The sequence below is a fragment of the Mustela nivalis genome, assembly GCF_964662115.1.
Source record: "Mustela nivalis genome assembly, chromosome: 8".
NCBI classification, from domain to species: Eukaryota; Metazoa; Chordata; class Mammalia; order Carnivora; family Mustelidae; genus Mustela; species Mustela nivalis.
In genome coordinates, this window is record NC_139027.1 from 65,512,421 (window position 1) to 65,525,972 (window position 13,552).

General features: G+C 35.6%; 1 protein-coding gene across 2 annotated transcripts in view; it reads left to right on the forward strand.

Annotated features, from left to right (window-relative positions):
* Positions 1-13,552, forward strand: part of PPP4R3B (protein phosphatase 4 regulatory subunit 3B) — a 69,486-nt gene that overhangs the window by 28,332 nt on the left and 27,602 nt on the right. For both annotated transcript variants that reach the window (XM_082743577.1, XM_082743578.1), the window contains exons 5-7: positions 981-1,058; positions 2,613-2,729; positions 4,060-4,176. In XM_082743577.1, the coding sequence (XP_082599703.1) occupies positions 981-1,058; positions 2,613-2,729; positions 4,060-4,176 (312 nt within the window). The remainder of the gene's footprint in view (positions 1-980; positions 1,059-2,612; positions 2,730-4,059; positions 4,177-13,552) is intronic.

Below are 13,552 nucleotides of genomic sequence, written 5' to 3' on the forward strand. Positions count from 1 at the left end.
AACCTGTACGCCAAATGGCCCTAGGTAATTATATTTTGTGAGTTCTTATATTTTAGAAGCTTTGCAGTCTTAACCACTGCCAGAATTCAGTCTCCTTTACTGCTTTTCCTGTGCCATATTTGTAATTTCTCATTTTTCTAATCTATGGTGGATTGACAATGAGATCTTCAAACTTGTTTGAATTACATTTAAATTAAAAGCAAATAAATGGGGGCTTCTGGGTGGCTCAGTTAAGCATCTGCCTTTGGCCAGGTCATGATCCCAAAAGTCATGATCCCAGGGTTCTGAGATGGAGCTCCTCTTCTGACTCCCTGCTCAGCAGGAAGTCTGCTTCTCCCTCCCTCTGCCTCTTCCTCAGCTTGTGCATGCGTACGCACTCTCTCTCTCTATCCTCTCTCTCTCTCACTCCCTCTCAAATAAATTCTTAAAAAAAGAAAAAAAAAAAGTTAACGAATAGACCCTGAGAGGTAGCTGCAGATCCTTAAACTATAGAGTTAAAATACGTGAGTTTTCATGCATGACTTCTAGAACATAACTGGTCTTCCCACTCCGCCCCCGCCAAGGGTTCTTTATAGCTGAAGTTTCTGGTTAAATGAGGTATTAATGTATAACTAATACTAAATAGTATAGTCAGGGTTTGAAACTTGTAGCGTTAATTTTTTTTTGTTTTTAATTTTATCTGACAGAGATCACAAGTAGGCAGAGAGGCAGGCAGAGGGAGGAGGGCGGGGAAGCAGAGTCCCTGCTGAGTAGAGAGCCCGATGTGGGGCTCGATCCCAGGACCCTGGGATCATGACCTGAGCTAAAGGCAGAGGCTTAACCCGCTGATCCACCTAGGCATCCCTAACATGAATTTTAAGTTTCATGATGAAACTATGATTAGGTTTTCAGCTATTTTTATTATAATTGGTGTAAATCATACAAATGATTATAACTTTTTATGTTAGACTGTTTCCTGGTAATTATTTCTTCTCATGTAGGAAGATGAGAAGTTTTTGTCTGAAGTTTTTGCACAGTTAACGGATGAGGCTACAGATGATGATAAACGGCGTGAATTGGTAAGTTATTTATTCTTGAAATTTGAACCTTTAAAGAACACTTAACTTTTGGCATATACAGCTTTTAATATTGAGTTCATTAAGAGAATTTTTTATAAATATGAAATGAAAGATACATATTTATATTTTATAATTATTCTCTAAGTTTCTCCTACTTACTGTGTTGTATATTTACCAGTTTCTTAAAGTATCTTGATGTGATTTTTACCCTGCAGTGAGGGGACTTATGTGTCTTACAAAACCCAAAATTAGATACAGGGTTTATGTTAGGACAGAATTGCAAGCTCATATATTTTTATAGCTATAGTTACATTATAGAACAGCTCTCTTTGTTTTCTTTTTTTTTTTTTTTTAAGGGGGGGAAAGTTAAGAACCGTGCTTCTTGAATAAATGCATGATAAGTAATTTGGTTCTTGGAAATGTTTTTTTTTTCTTTTCAAAATATATGTATTTTCTGAGGTATAACTCATGCTTTGGAGGAAGAAACTGCTAGTAAATTGCTGTTTACTAGCAGTTTGTCATTTTTTAAAATATTATAATCAGGTGCTTGGGCTTTAAAAAAGAATTGAAAGATGCGGACTTAAAGTCGGCCAAGTCATCTTGGTATAGTTGATTGCCTACTCGGTTTTCGCATTTATAAAATTAGTTCTTTAAACTCGGAATGTCTAATGTCCTTTCCAGTTCTTAAAAACGGAATTGTAGGGGCGCCTGGGTGGCTCAGTGGGTTAAGCCGCTGCCTTCGGCTCAGGTCATGATCTCAGGGTCCTGGGATCAAGTCCTGCATCGGGCTCTCTGCTCAGCAGGGAGCCTGCTTCCTCCTCTTTCTCTCTCTGCCTGCCTCTCTGCCTACTTGTGATGTCTCTCTGTCAAATAAATAAAATAAAAAATCTTTAAAAAAAAAAAAAAAAAACGGAATTGTACTTTTGAGAGCTCTTTGAGAACCCAGCCACCATTTGTTATATAGCATGTTTCTGTGAAAGTACATGGTTCTAATTCAAGATACATGCCTTACGTGACATTTTTGCACCTAAATCATTAGTTAAGAATATTATATCTGCATTCACCCTCTGGGACTCTACATATTACATGTACACTGTAATGTCTTTGGAGAGTTCATTGTTCAGCGCTCAGAAATAATGCAAAGTTCACTTTTAGAGAGATGCTAGTTTTTTTTGTTTTGTCTTGTTTTAAGATTTTACTTATTTATTTGACACAGAGAGAGAGAGAGAGATCACAAGTAAGTGGAGAGGCAGGCAGAGAGAGGGGGGGAAGCAGGCTCCGTGCTGAGTAGAGAGCCTGATGTAGGGCTCCATCCCAGGACCCTGAGATAATGACATGAGCCAAAGGCAGAGGCTTAACCCCCTGAGCCACCCAGGTGCCCCAAGATGCTAGTTTTTAATATGTTCTTTGAATACAGCTTTAAAGGAGCCAGGACACCCTAAGAAATCAAGGTCCTTGAGAAGGGCATATTATACTGTGATACATCACATTAAAGTGTGCCCCACGTTTGCTCTTATGTGAGTCAACTTCTGACTTTATTTTCTAATATTACAGGTTAACTTTTTCAAGGAATTTTGTGCATTTTCTCAGACATTACAACCTCAAAATAGGGATGCATTTTTCAAAACTTTGGCAAAGTTGGGAATTCTTCCTGCTCTTGAAATTGTAATGGTAATTATATGGTTTCTTTTCATGTTTCTGAAGTTGTGAATTTGTAGTACTTCTATATTATGTATGTGAAAATATTTATTATAGTAATGCATATGAATTATATATTTTAGCTTATGATTCACTTTCACAAGTGTGTGTTCAGCTTTTGGATTTTTATTAACTTAAATTTGTAATATTAATATGTAAGCACCTGCATAATACGGCTTCAAGTGAATAAAAATCCTGCATGTTTTTTCAGGACTATTATTTGTTCTGTAACAATATTATGTTTCATAGAAACTATTAAAATACCCTTCCTTTTTTGACCAGTGAGTAGATGGAGGACAGACTGGACCAACATGGCTCATCTGCAGGATGGTTTAGGGCATTGGTTCTCAACACAATTGTTTATATGATTTTTATCCACTGGTGTTGTATGAAAAATTGAAACTGAAATTTTTAAAAAATACTTATTTAAGATGATAAACATTTTACAAATAATATAACTTTTATGAAAATGTAATTTTCCAGAAACAAAAAAAATTTTAGTGAGGAGTGGCATTTCACCTTTTTTGCCCATCCCTTTAACATTTGGTGTAAGAGAAAACAGCTAGATTTTCATTGCATTTGATTTGTTGTGATATCGTATGTCTTGTAGCCTCTGGAAAACCCCACTATACTTGTGATACACTGAGAGAGAAAAGGGCCAGTAATGCCCTAGTATTGTTTATTTTTATGAAAATAGTTTTAATCTCATGCATGTCCCTAGACTACACTTTGAGAATGAGTTAAGGAATGTTTTCAGAATCACTTGAAGATTTTGTAACTTGTGAGTCATTTATCCTTCATCTGTCAAAGAGGGAAGAGCATTCAGGATCACTACCTTAGAAAACTAAGATATGGACAAAGAGTAAAAATACCCAGAGTGCTTTTCAAAAGCGTCTTCTGTTAGGAGAGTCATAAAAGAGAGAATCAGTTTCGGAGGAGTAACTGGCAAATTCAGGACCAAAGACAGATTCTGGAAAATTTTGAAGTCTTAACTAGGTAACATCATTCACATATTGCATATATGTAAATACAAAAAAAAAATTTATAGCATTTTTAAAGTATAATAGTATAATCCTATGCTGATTCCTAAATATTGCTAAATATTCTCTGAATATTTATCTTTCTGATGGCAAAAACTGAAACTAACTGAGCTGCTTTAAAGCTTTTAATATTTATACAAGAAAAGGAAGAAAGGATTCCAGTACAATGTCTAAATCCAAATACTTGATGTGCATAGATTTGGAAAAAGGGAATGTGGCATAATTTTCATTAACAGTTTTTAACCCAATTTTCCTTTTACCAGGGCATGGATGATTTGCAAGTCAGATCAGCAGCTACAGATATATTTTCTTATCTGGTAGAGTTTAGCCCATCCATGGTCCGAGAATTTGTAATGCAAGAAGCCCAGCAGAGTGATGATGTAAGTAATAATGCTCTGGTTCTATGTGAATTACCTATACTGTTTGCATACTATTGAGAAAAAAAGTATAACTACAATCTAAATCTTCAATGAAGCAAAATAGATTTCTGATCAGCTATGACTTCAGCAAGCCCAGAATATGTGGCATTTGATTTATTTTAAAAAGCTGTATGCAAACCCGAGTTGAGATAGATTATAATAGAATCAAATTCTTCAAAAAAGGTCAAGTCTAATGATGTGTAATTTCAAGCCCCTTACATCAAGCACTTCTAATATAACTAACAAGTTGTCCTCACTTGTTCAAATGTCTTTTATTTCCCATGTGAATAAATGTTTATTAATGAGACCAGTGTGTTTTCCCACTACAGAAATACTTAAACTTTCCCCTTAAACTCTTTTAAGAACAAAATGAGCATATAGCTGTAATTTAAAGTATCCTTTCTTACATCAAATATAGTTCAGTGTTAAATAGTAAACAAATATAATTATGTTCCATCCTAAAAAAGATTTTGATTTCTGTTGTTAATTTGACCCTTGTTACGAGTCACTGTTTAATTAAACTACAATTTTTTTATATGTTTTGTGTTTAATCTCTTACTCTCTCCTTAGATTTCTACATTCTTAGTTAGGTATTTCCAGTGGGGTTTTGTTGTTGTTTTTTGTTTTTTTTTTTGTTTTTGTTTTTGTTTTTGTTTTTCAAAGCAATTTTATTTTAGAATCAGTTTGAGCTAATGCTGCAGTTTTAGGCAGTAGAAAAGAAATAGAAGAAATCTTTATGTTAAGTATGTTTTAAGGTGGTTTTTTCTTCATTCCAAATGGTACTACATCTGACTTCAAAGAAATAAATACCTGGTTTATTAATCAGTTTATAATCTCACTGTTGATATGTGTATCTTTGTGCCATCCTTTACGGAAGGTAACTTTGAATTTAACACTCTTAATTGGTGCATTCTCAGTGATGTGTATGATTAAGGACATTCATTATACAATTGCTTCAGATCATGAGAATAGTAAACTCTTAGAATTCTTAACTCTGAAAGCTTTTATTTCTGTTTTCATTAGAATATTTCCTTGTTTATATTCAGTTGATGAATGAGACTTAGAGAAGCAATTACTGATCTTTAACTATGTAAAGTTCCTTTCTCAGTCTTTTTTTTATAATCCTAGTCTTCAAGGTCTTCATTTCCCCAGATTTTCTGAGATCTAGCAGTTTAACAATTTATAAATTCTGTTGCCTCAAAATAATGGAGTTAGACTACAAAAGAGGATTAAAAAAATTTTTTTTCTTCAAAATTAAGGATTCTACATGCTAAATTTTTTGTTGACTTCTGGTAACCTTTAAAAAGAAAAGACTTACCTGTGTATTTTTGGTGGGCAGTTGCTATTTTGGAGCCCTTTTAAAGTAAATTCACAACATTCGAACTTTTCTTTCCAGTATTATGGAGCAGATTTGTTTTAGGAACCTGGATTACATATTAAAATACATATTAAGCAACAGAGAATACTAACATTTTTTACTATAGTCATTTTTTCTAAGCTAGACAGATAGATAATAGGAATAATTGCTGTATTTTTGTTATTCCAGAGATTTCACATATTTTTATGCTAATGTTCTTTGAACCACTCAGTAAAACTTATTTTAGAATCTGACTGGATAACTAAACAACTATTACCGAACCACTTATTTTGGCAGGTATTTTCACTGTACTTCTCACTTAAAAATAAACTCATGTTAATTTTTAAAGATATAATAATCGCATTGGGATTTTTTAAAGAGTTCTTATTTTGTAAAGTTTTATACTGAAATACTTAACAGAATTATATATGTGGAATTTACAATAATTCTGGAAGTTGAAATTTGCCATAATAAAGTTAAAAAATACAAGAGCTAATCTCTGAGCTCTTTGATATTTTATATGGAATATAACGCGTTTCTTAAAATTGCATCCATTTTTTAACTTTTTGTTTTGAAATAATTTTAAGTTTACAGAAAAGTTATAATAATAGTACAAAGAACTCCCATATACACTTCACCCAGATTCCCAGTTGTTAATATTTTATCTCTAATTTGCCTTAGCATTCTTTCTTTGCTTATATTTGTATGTACACATTTACCTACAGAAATAATTATTTTTTCTAAATCATTGAAGAATAAGGTACAGAAATGATCACAAAGTTTCTTTTTACCTGTGTCTACTTCAGTGTCTATTAAAATTATCAAAATCAGGAAGTTAGCATTTTTACAGTATTAATATCTAACTGCAGTTCTACCTCAGATTTGGTCAGTTGTCCCAGTAATGTTCTTTTTAACCAAGACAATACTGAAATTTTTCTGGTCTAGTATCCAACAATTTGGACTTGTCTGATGTTTCCTTGTGATTTGATTTAGGTTATTTCTTTGTATCAGAAATGGTACAGAATTAATGTTTTCTTTAGTGCATCACATCAAGGAATTCCCTTAAAATTAAAAAATGAACTGAAAGGGTTTTTTTTGTTCAGACTATTTTGCTGTTTCACAGACTTAAGAAATTGGACCATTAAGTTCTGTAGAATTTGAAGAGCTGCTTTTGCTTTCTTCTGACATGTCAAATGGATCAAAAGAATTATTGTTTTTCTAATTATGTTAGCCCTCATTCAGGTTGCTGCAGAACAAATTTCACGTGCATTTTTTAAATAATTTATACATTTAAAAAACAAAGATGTTTTCATCACATCCATCAGTTTTTATTCTACTTCAGTATAATGTTCCTGCTCCTGTCATTCTTTCTTTTCCTCTTACTTACTATAGTCATGGGATCTAAGATACATGGATGCTAATATTTTCTTTTTTTTTTTTTAAGATTTTTATTCACTCAACAGACAGAGACCACAAGTAGGCAGAGAGGCAGAGAGAGAGGGGGAAGCAGGCTCCCCACTGAGCAGAGAGCCCCATGTGGGGCTTGATTCCAGGACCCTGAGACCATGACCTGACCCGAAGGCAGAGGCTTAACCCACTGAGCCACCCAGGCACCCCGATGATGCTAATATTTTCTTGATCTTACCAGGAATTGTTAGTGGAAAAATTTTCATTTGGCTTTTTGTCATGCTTGCCACGTAGCTTATAATAACTGTCTAATGCCATAGATTATAAAATGTATCTCAGTATCAAAAAGTTAAAAGTTTTAAGAAATCTTAGAACAATGAAATGAAGTATGTTCTTTATCTTTCCCAATCAGAAAATAGAGATTCCAGATAATCTCTCAATTCCATGTGTAGGTACCCAGCACTTCCCAGCTTTTGCTGATTATTTTTTGCAATATTGCAAATTATTAAACTCACAAAACTGTACTTTAAGTAACAGTATGTGCTTTTAAGAATAGTATGAGGTTAGAGTGTGATGAAACCAATGGGAGTATTATTTCTCTAAAACTTTGATTTAGATATAACTAAAACCTTGAAAAATCTCTCAAAAATCTTGGTTAAACTCACTTGAATGTTGCTATTTAGGTGAAGGATAGCAAACTTTCCTTAAAAGGCCAGAAGATAAATAAGACTTGATGAGCTCTTTGGTATCTATTGCAGTTACTCAACCCTGCCATTTTAAGAATGAATTGTCCAAAGATGGTGTAGCTATGCTCCAGTAAATGTTTTTACCTTACAACTTTTTTTTTTTTAAGATTTTATTTATTTATTTGTCAGAGAGAGAGAGAGAGAGCACAGGCAGACAGAGTGGCAGAGGGAGAAGCAGGGTCCCTGCAGAGCAGGGAGCCCGATGGGGACTCGACCCCATGACGCTGGGACCATGACCTGAACTGAAGACAGCAGCTCAACCAACTGAGCCACCCAGGCGTCCCTACCTTACAACTTTATGTACAAAGTAGGCAATCAGCAAAATGGTCTTGTGGTTTGCCAAGCCCTAACTTAGACCCCTTTCTCAGAATATTGCAAGATGGTGATGGTGGCATTCAAAGGCTGACTGAGGTTGTAACTGCAGAAGCTACTATGGCAGTATAAAAAGAATTAAAAGAGAGAACGTAGGAATAAGCAGTCTTCAATGGAAAGAAAGTCATTGGGCCCTCTTAATTAAGATTATAAATTTAAGAGAGGTGAAGAAAAAAATTATATATATATATATATATATATATATATATATATAAATTTATTTAAGAGGGTGTTCCTAGAATAGATTTGGTAGTCCAGCAGTGACACGTATTAACTAGAGTTACTCTATCATGGTTTATTTGCACATCAAGTCAACATTTGATTTTTTTTTTTTTTAAGATTTCATTTATTTTTTTGACAGAGAGAAATCACAAGTAGGCAGAGAGGCAGGCAGAGAGAGAGAGAGAGAGGAGGAAGCAGGCTCCCTGCTGAGCAGAGAGCCCGATGCGGGACTCGATCACAGGACCCTGAGATCATGACCCGAGCCGAAGGCAGCGGCTTAACCACTGAGCCACCCAGGCGCCCCCAACATTTGATTTTTAAGAAGGAATTTTCCAGTAGGTTTTTGTACCTCTTTATTATTTAGCTGTACTTGCTTGAGCATGAATTTTTTTCTAGCCTGAGTAATGTCATTGTTGGGGAAGCAGGTCAAGGAAAATTGGATTTGTTTGTATAATATTTTAATGCTACCTGTAAAGAACTCCAGCAAACGGCTTTAGAAATCAGACAGTTCAACTCTAGATAGCTTGAATTTTGAAAGAGTAATCCAACTTATAGTGATTTTTCTATTCCATTTCCTTTGTTCCGCCATTGGAGAAATAGGTATGGGAGAGTTAATATGGTCACTTAGATAGTGTATATCTTAGATGGCTGTACTGCAGTTAGAGAGGCTGGGTCCTTTGATTCAGCTCTTTCTTCTGTTCACCAGGGCTTGCTCCATTATGTTAACTAAGAAATGAAACATGCCTTACAGAAAACTTAAATGTTGTTAAGACTTTTAGTTCATAGACGTATGCTCAACCATTCATTAATTGTTCCAGAACTATTTGTTCATTGTTTCTGAAAATACCATTATTTTTGAGTGGGTGTAGTCATGCATTGTAGTGGACTAATTATAATTACTTACTGAGGTGGGTATACCTCTGGAATAAGACTGTCTTGCTGTCCCACACTGCTCTATGGGGCAGAAACTGTATAAATCTATGGTTAATTCTAGTATTTCAGGAGTTGATTTTTACTTAGTTTGGCAGGATCCAGTAATATAGTAGTAGTAGTAGTAGTAGTAGTAGTAGTAGTAGTAGTAGTAATAGAACCTGACATGTATCCTAGGGCTTATCTCGTTTTTTCCCATCTTTCTTTTACTGGCCATTGTCTACTGTATTACCAACTGTGGTTTCATGTATTTTGTCTAGCTTTTTTTTGTTGTTCCAGATAGAAACTAAATCTAGTTCCTGTCACTCTTTCTTGATCAAAAACAGAAGTCTGATTTTGCATGTATTTTCACAGCAGATTTCACAGCAGTCAAGATGACTCTTATTACAGATTTAGAATGTGGATTCCTATCTCTTGTATTTTCTTTAATAAATTATTTGTTTCATTAAAGTGACACTTAAGAGTAGTTAAAAAATAAATACAAGGATTCAGAAGTTTAAAGACTTTTGTTTCATTGCAGTGGCAACTAGTATTTTGATTGTTAAAAAATTCCCATATTTTGCCCTTGTCTCCTCCTGCATCTTTTTTTTTTTTTTTATCTAAGTCTGATTTCATGGTTTTTTTTCCTTTTCTTTAACCATGTAACTATAATAATAGGCTTGAAGAGTGCTGTTCAGTTTCTGTGATGATGGAAATGTTTATTCTGTAACCACAAGGTAACCACTTGCTACCTGTGGCTGCCAAGCACTTAAACTATAGGTAGTGTGACTGAAGAATTACTATTTTTAATTTTAAACTGCCTCATGTGGCAAGTGGATACCATATTAAACAGCACAGGATTAGAGTATTTGTTACCTATACAGCCAGTCTAAGGAGTGACTCTTTTATTTATTTATTTAATTTTTTTTTTTTTTTAGATTTTATTTATTTATTTGACAGAGACACACAAAGAGAGGGAACACAAGCAGGGGGAGTGGGAGAGGGAGAAACAGGCTTTCCGCCGAGTGGGGATCCCAATGCGGGACTCCATCCCGGGCCCCTGGGATAAAGACCTGAGCCCAAGGAAGATGCTTAATAACTGAGCCACTCCAGTGTCCCCAAGGAGTGAATCTTTTATTTTACAACCATTCTAAACAAAGGATGTCTTGATCAGGTCTCTGTTTTAGAAGTATAGTTCTACAGATAACTAAAGAAAGAAGACCTGACCTGTGGCAGAAGGAAGTAGGAGAATAAGAAATTAATGTATTACTTAGGAATGGGTTTGACTTCATATATCCGAATCCGAAAAACCAGGAGTGGCATCAGCAAGATGGCAGAATTAGAAATTCCAGGTCTCGTCCCCACAACAGAAACTGATTTAACAGTTATTAACAGACAGGAATACCTCCATGTGACTTTAGAGTCCACGTGAGACGTAATAGCATTTGAGTGGAGCACAGAAATGAGAAAAGATACATTGAAAAAGGGTAAGAACAGTTTCAGTTTACCCTTGTCACTTCTCCCCAAGTGAGCATAGCACAGTACTGAGAGATCTTCTGGCCCCACAGATTCTCTCTCATGGGGAAAGGGAGAACAAAGTGAGAGTCTGACATCTCCAGCCTTTCAGAATGCTACCATGAGGGCCATTTCTTTGAGGTCCTACCCAGAACAGTGAGGGAATCCCCTTGCAATAGCTAAGAACAAAGAAAAGAGGCAGGGGTTCTCAAAACTACCACACACATCTCAAAATCTGGTCCATGTACCCTAGTAATAAACCTAATCAAATGACCCAGCCAAAATCTCTGACTGGGCTGACTGGTGAAAACTTTCCCTGCCAAGGCCAGTCTGTAAAGACGAAAAGAGCTAACTGCTTCTTTAGATGGGCAGATATCAGTACAAGATTACAAAGATCAGGAGAACTTGACATCACCAAAACAAAGAAAATAAAGCTATCAAAACTGACCCTAAAATAATGGAAAATGAACTGACTGACAAAGAATTCAGAATAATTGTCTTAAAGAAGTTCATTGAACTGCAAGAGAACACAGATAACTAAATGAAATCAGGAAAACAGTACATGAACAAAATGAGAAGTTCAACAGAGAAAAAGTATTTAAAAAGAACCAAAAGAGGGGTGCCTGGATGGCTCAGTTGGTTAAGCATCTGCCTTCCGCTCAGGTCATGATCCCAGAGACCTAGGATCGAGTCCCATTTTGGGCTTCCTGCTGAGCTGGGGAGCCCGCTTCTCCCTCTCCCTGCTGCTCCCCTTGCTCGTACGCTTGCTTGCTTTCTCTCTCTGTCAAATAAATAAAAATCTTAAAAAAAAAAAAAAGAAAAGAACCAAAAGAAATTGTAGAGCTAAAGAATACATTGACTAAACTGAGGGGGGAAAAAAAACAATAAACAGCTTTGATAGCAGACTCAGTCAAGCAGGAATAAAAAATCAGAGAACTCAAAGACAAGCCATTTGAAATTATCCAGTCAGAGAACTAAAAGAAAAAAGAGTGAAAAAAAGAGAAAGCTTTCATGAATTATGGGGTGCAATGAAGAAAAACAGTATATGTATTATGGTTCCCTCAAAGGAGAAGAGAAAGGGACAGAAACCTATTTAAAGAAATAATGGCTAATAGCATCAAATGAGGAGAGAGATATGGTCATCCAGGTACATGAAATTTATATGTCCCCAAATAGATTCTATCCAAAGATGTCTTCACTAAAACACATTACAATAAAACTGTCAAAAGTCAAAGACCAAGAGAATTTTTAAAGCAGCAAGACAAAAAAAAGCCTCATCACATACAAGAGAATTCCCATAAATCTCAGCAAATTTCTCAGCAAAAACCTTTCAGGCCAGGAAATAGTAAGCTGATATATTCAAAGTGCTGGAAAAAAACCCTGCCAACTGAGAATACTTTACCTGGCATAACTAGACCTGCCTTACAAGATGTGCTTAAAGAGAATTCTTTTTTTTTTTTTTTTTTAAGATTTTATTTATTTATTTGACAGAGATCACAAGTAGGCAGAGAGGCAGACAGAGAGAAAGAATCAGGCCCCTTGCCAAGCAGAGAGCCCGATGTGGTGCTCGATCCCAGGACCCTGGGATTATGACCTGAGCCAAAGGCAGAGGCTTTAACCCACTGAGCCACCCAGGCACCCCTCTTAAAGAGTATTTTTTTTTTAAGATTTTATTTATTTATTTGTCAGAGACAGAGGAAGACAGAGCAAGTGAGCACAGGCAGACAGAGAGGCAGGCAGAGGCAGAGGGAGAAGCAGGCTCCCTGCTGAGCAAGGAGCCCGATGTGGGACTCCATCCCAGGACCCTGGGATCATGACCCGAAGCCAAAGGCAGCTGCTTAACCAACTGAGCCACCCAGGCATCCCTTAAAGAGTATTTTAAAGTTTAAAATGAAAGATCACTAAACAGCTACAAGAAAGCATATGAAAATGTAAATCTCACTGGGGAAGATAAACATATAGGCATATATAACATAAAACCCCATTCATGGTGTATAAATCACTTTTAACCTTAGTATAAAAGGCAAAAGATAAAATATTAAGAAAAACTATAACTACAAAAGTTTTTAGTAGATAACACAGTATAAAATAAATTCTGGGACACCTGGGTGGCTCAATCAGTTACGAGTCTGCCTTTGCCTGGGTCATGAGCCCCAGATCCTGGGATCAAGTTCTGCATCAGGCTCCTTCCTCAGCGGGGAGCCTGCTTCTTCCTCTGCCTGCTGCTCCCCTTGCAGTGCTCACTGTCTCTCTCTTTCTGACAAATAAATAAAATCTTTTTTAAAAAAATTTTTTTTTAATTTTTAAGTACATAAATAATAAATTCTGGCACCAATAACATAGTATATAGGTTGGGAGTAAAAATGTAGTTTGTTTGGAATTGCTGATGAGATATGAATATTCAAAATATGTAAGGAATTCCTGCAACCTAGTAGCCAAAAAAAAACCAACCCAATTTGAAAATGGGCAAAGGAATTGAACAGACATTTCTCCTAAGTACACACATCTCTGTTAGGATGGCTAGTATCAGGGCTGTAGGAGAAGGTTGTCTCCACAGGAGTTAAAGTTCTTCGTAATTTTTGCTTGTTGGAGGAACTTGAAGGACAAAAAGTAGTAGGCAGTGGCACTGTCATTTATGCATAAACCTGGAGTACTCAAAATAGAATTCAGGTTTACAAGATGAAATCATGGAGAGAAGAATCATGCTGTGGAAGCATGTGTGTTTCTGAAAAGTAAAAATCTCAAGAAGGAAAAACAAATGGCATTCTTGATCCATCTTTTTTAGTGAAAGAGCTTCAGATGAAACTAT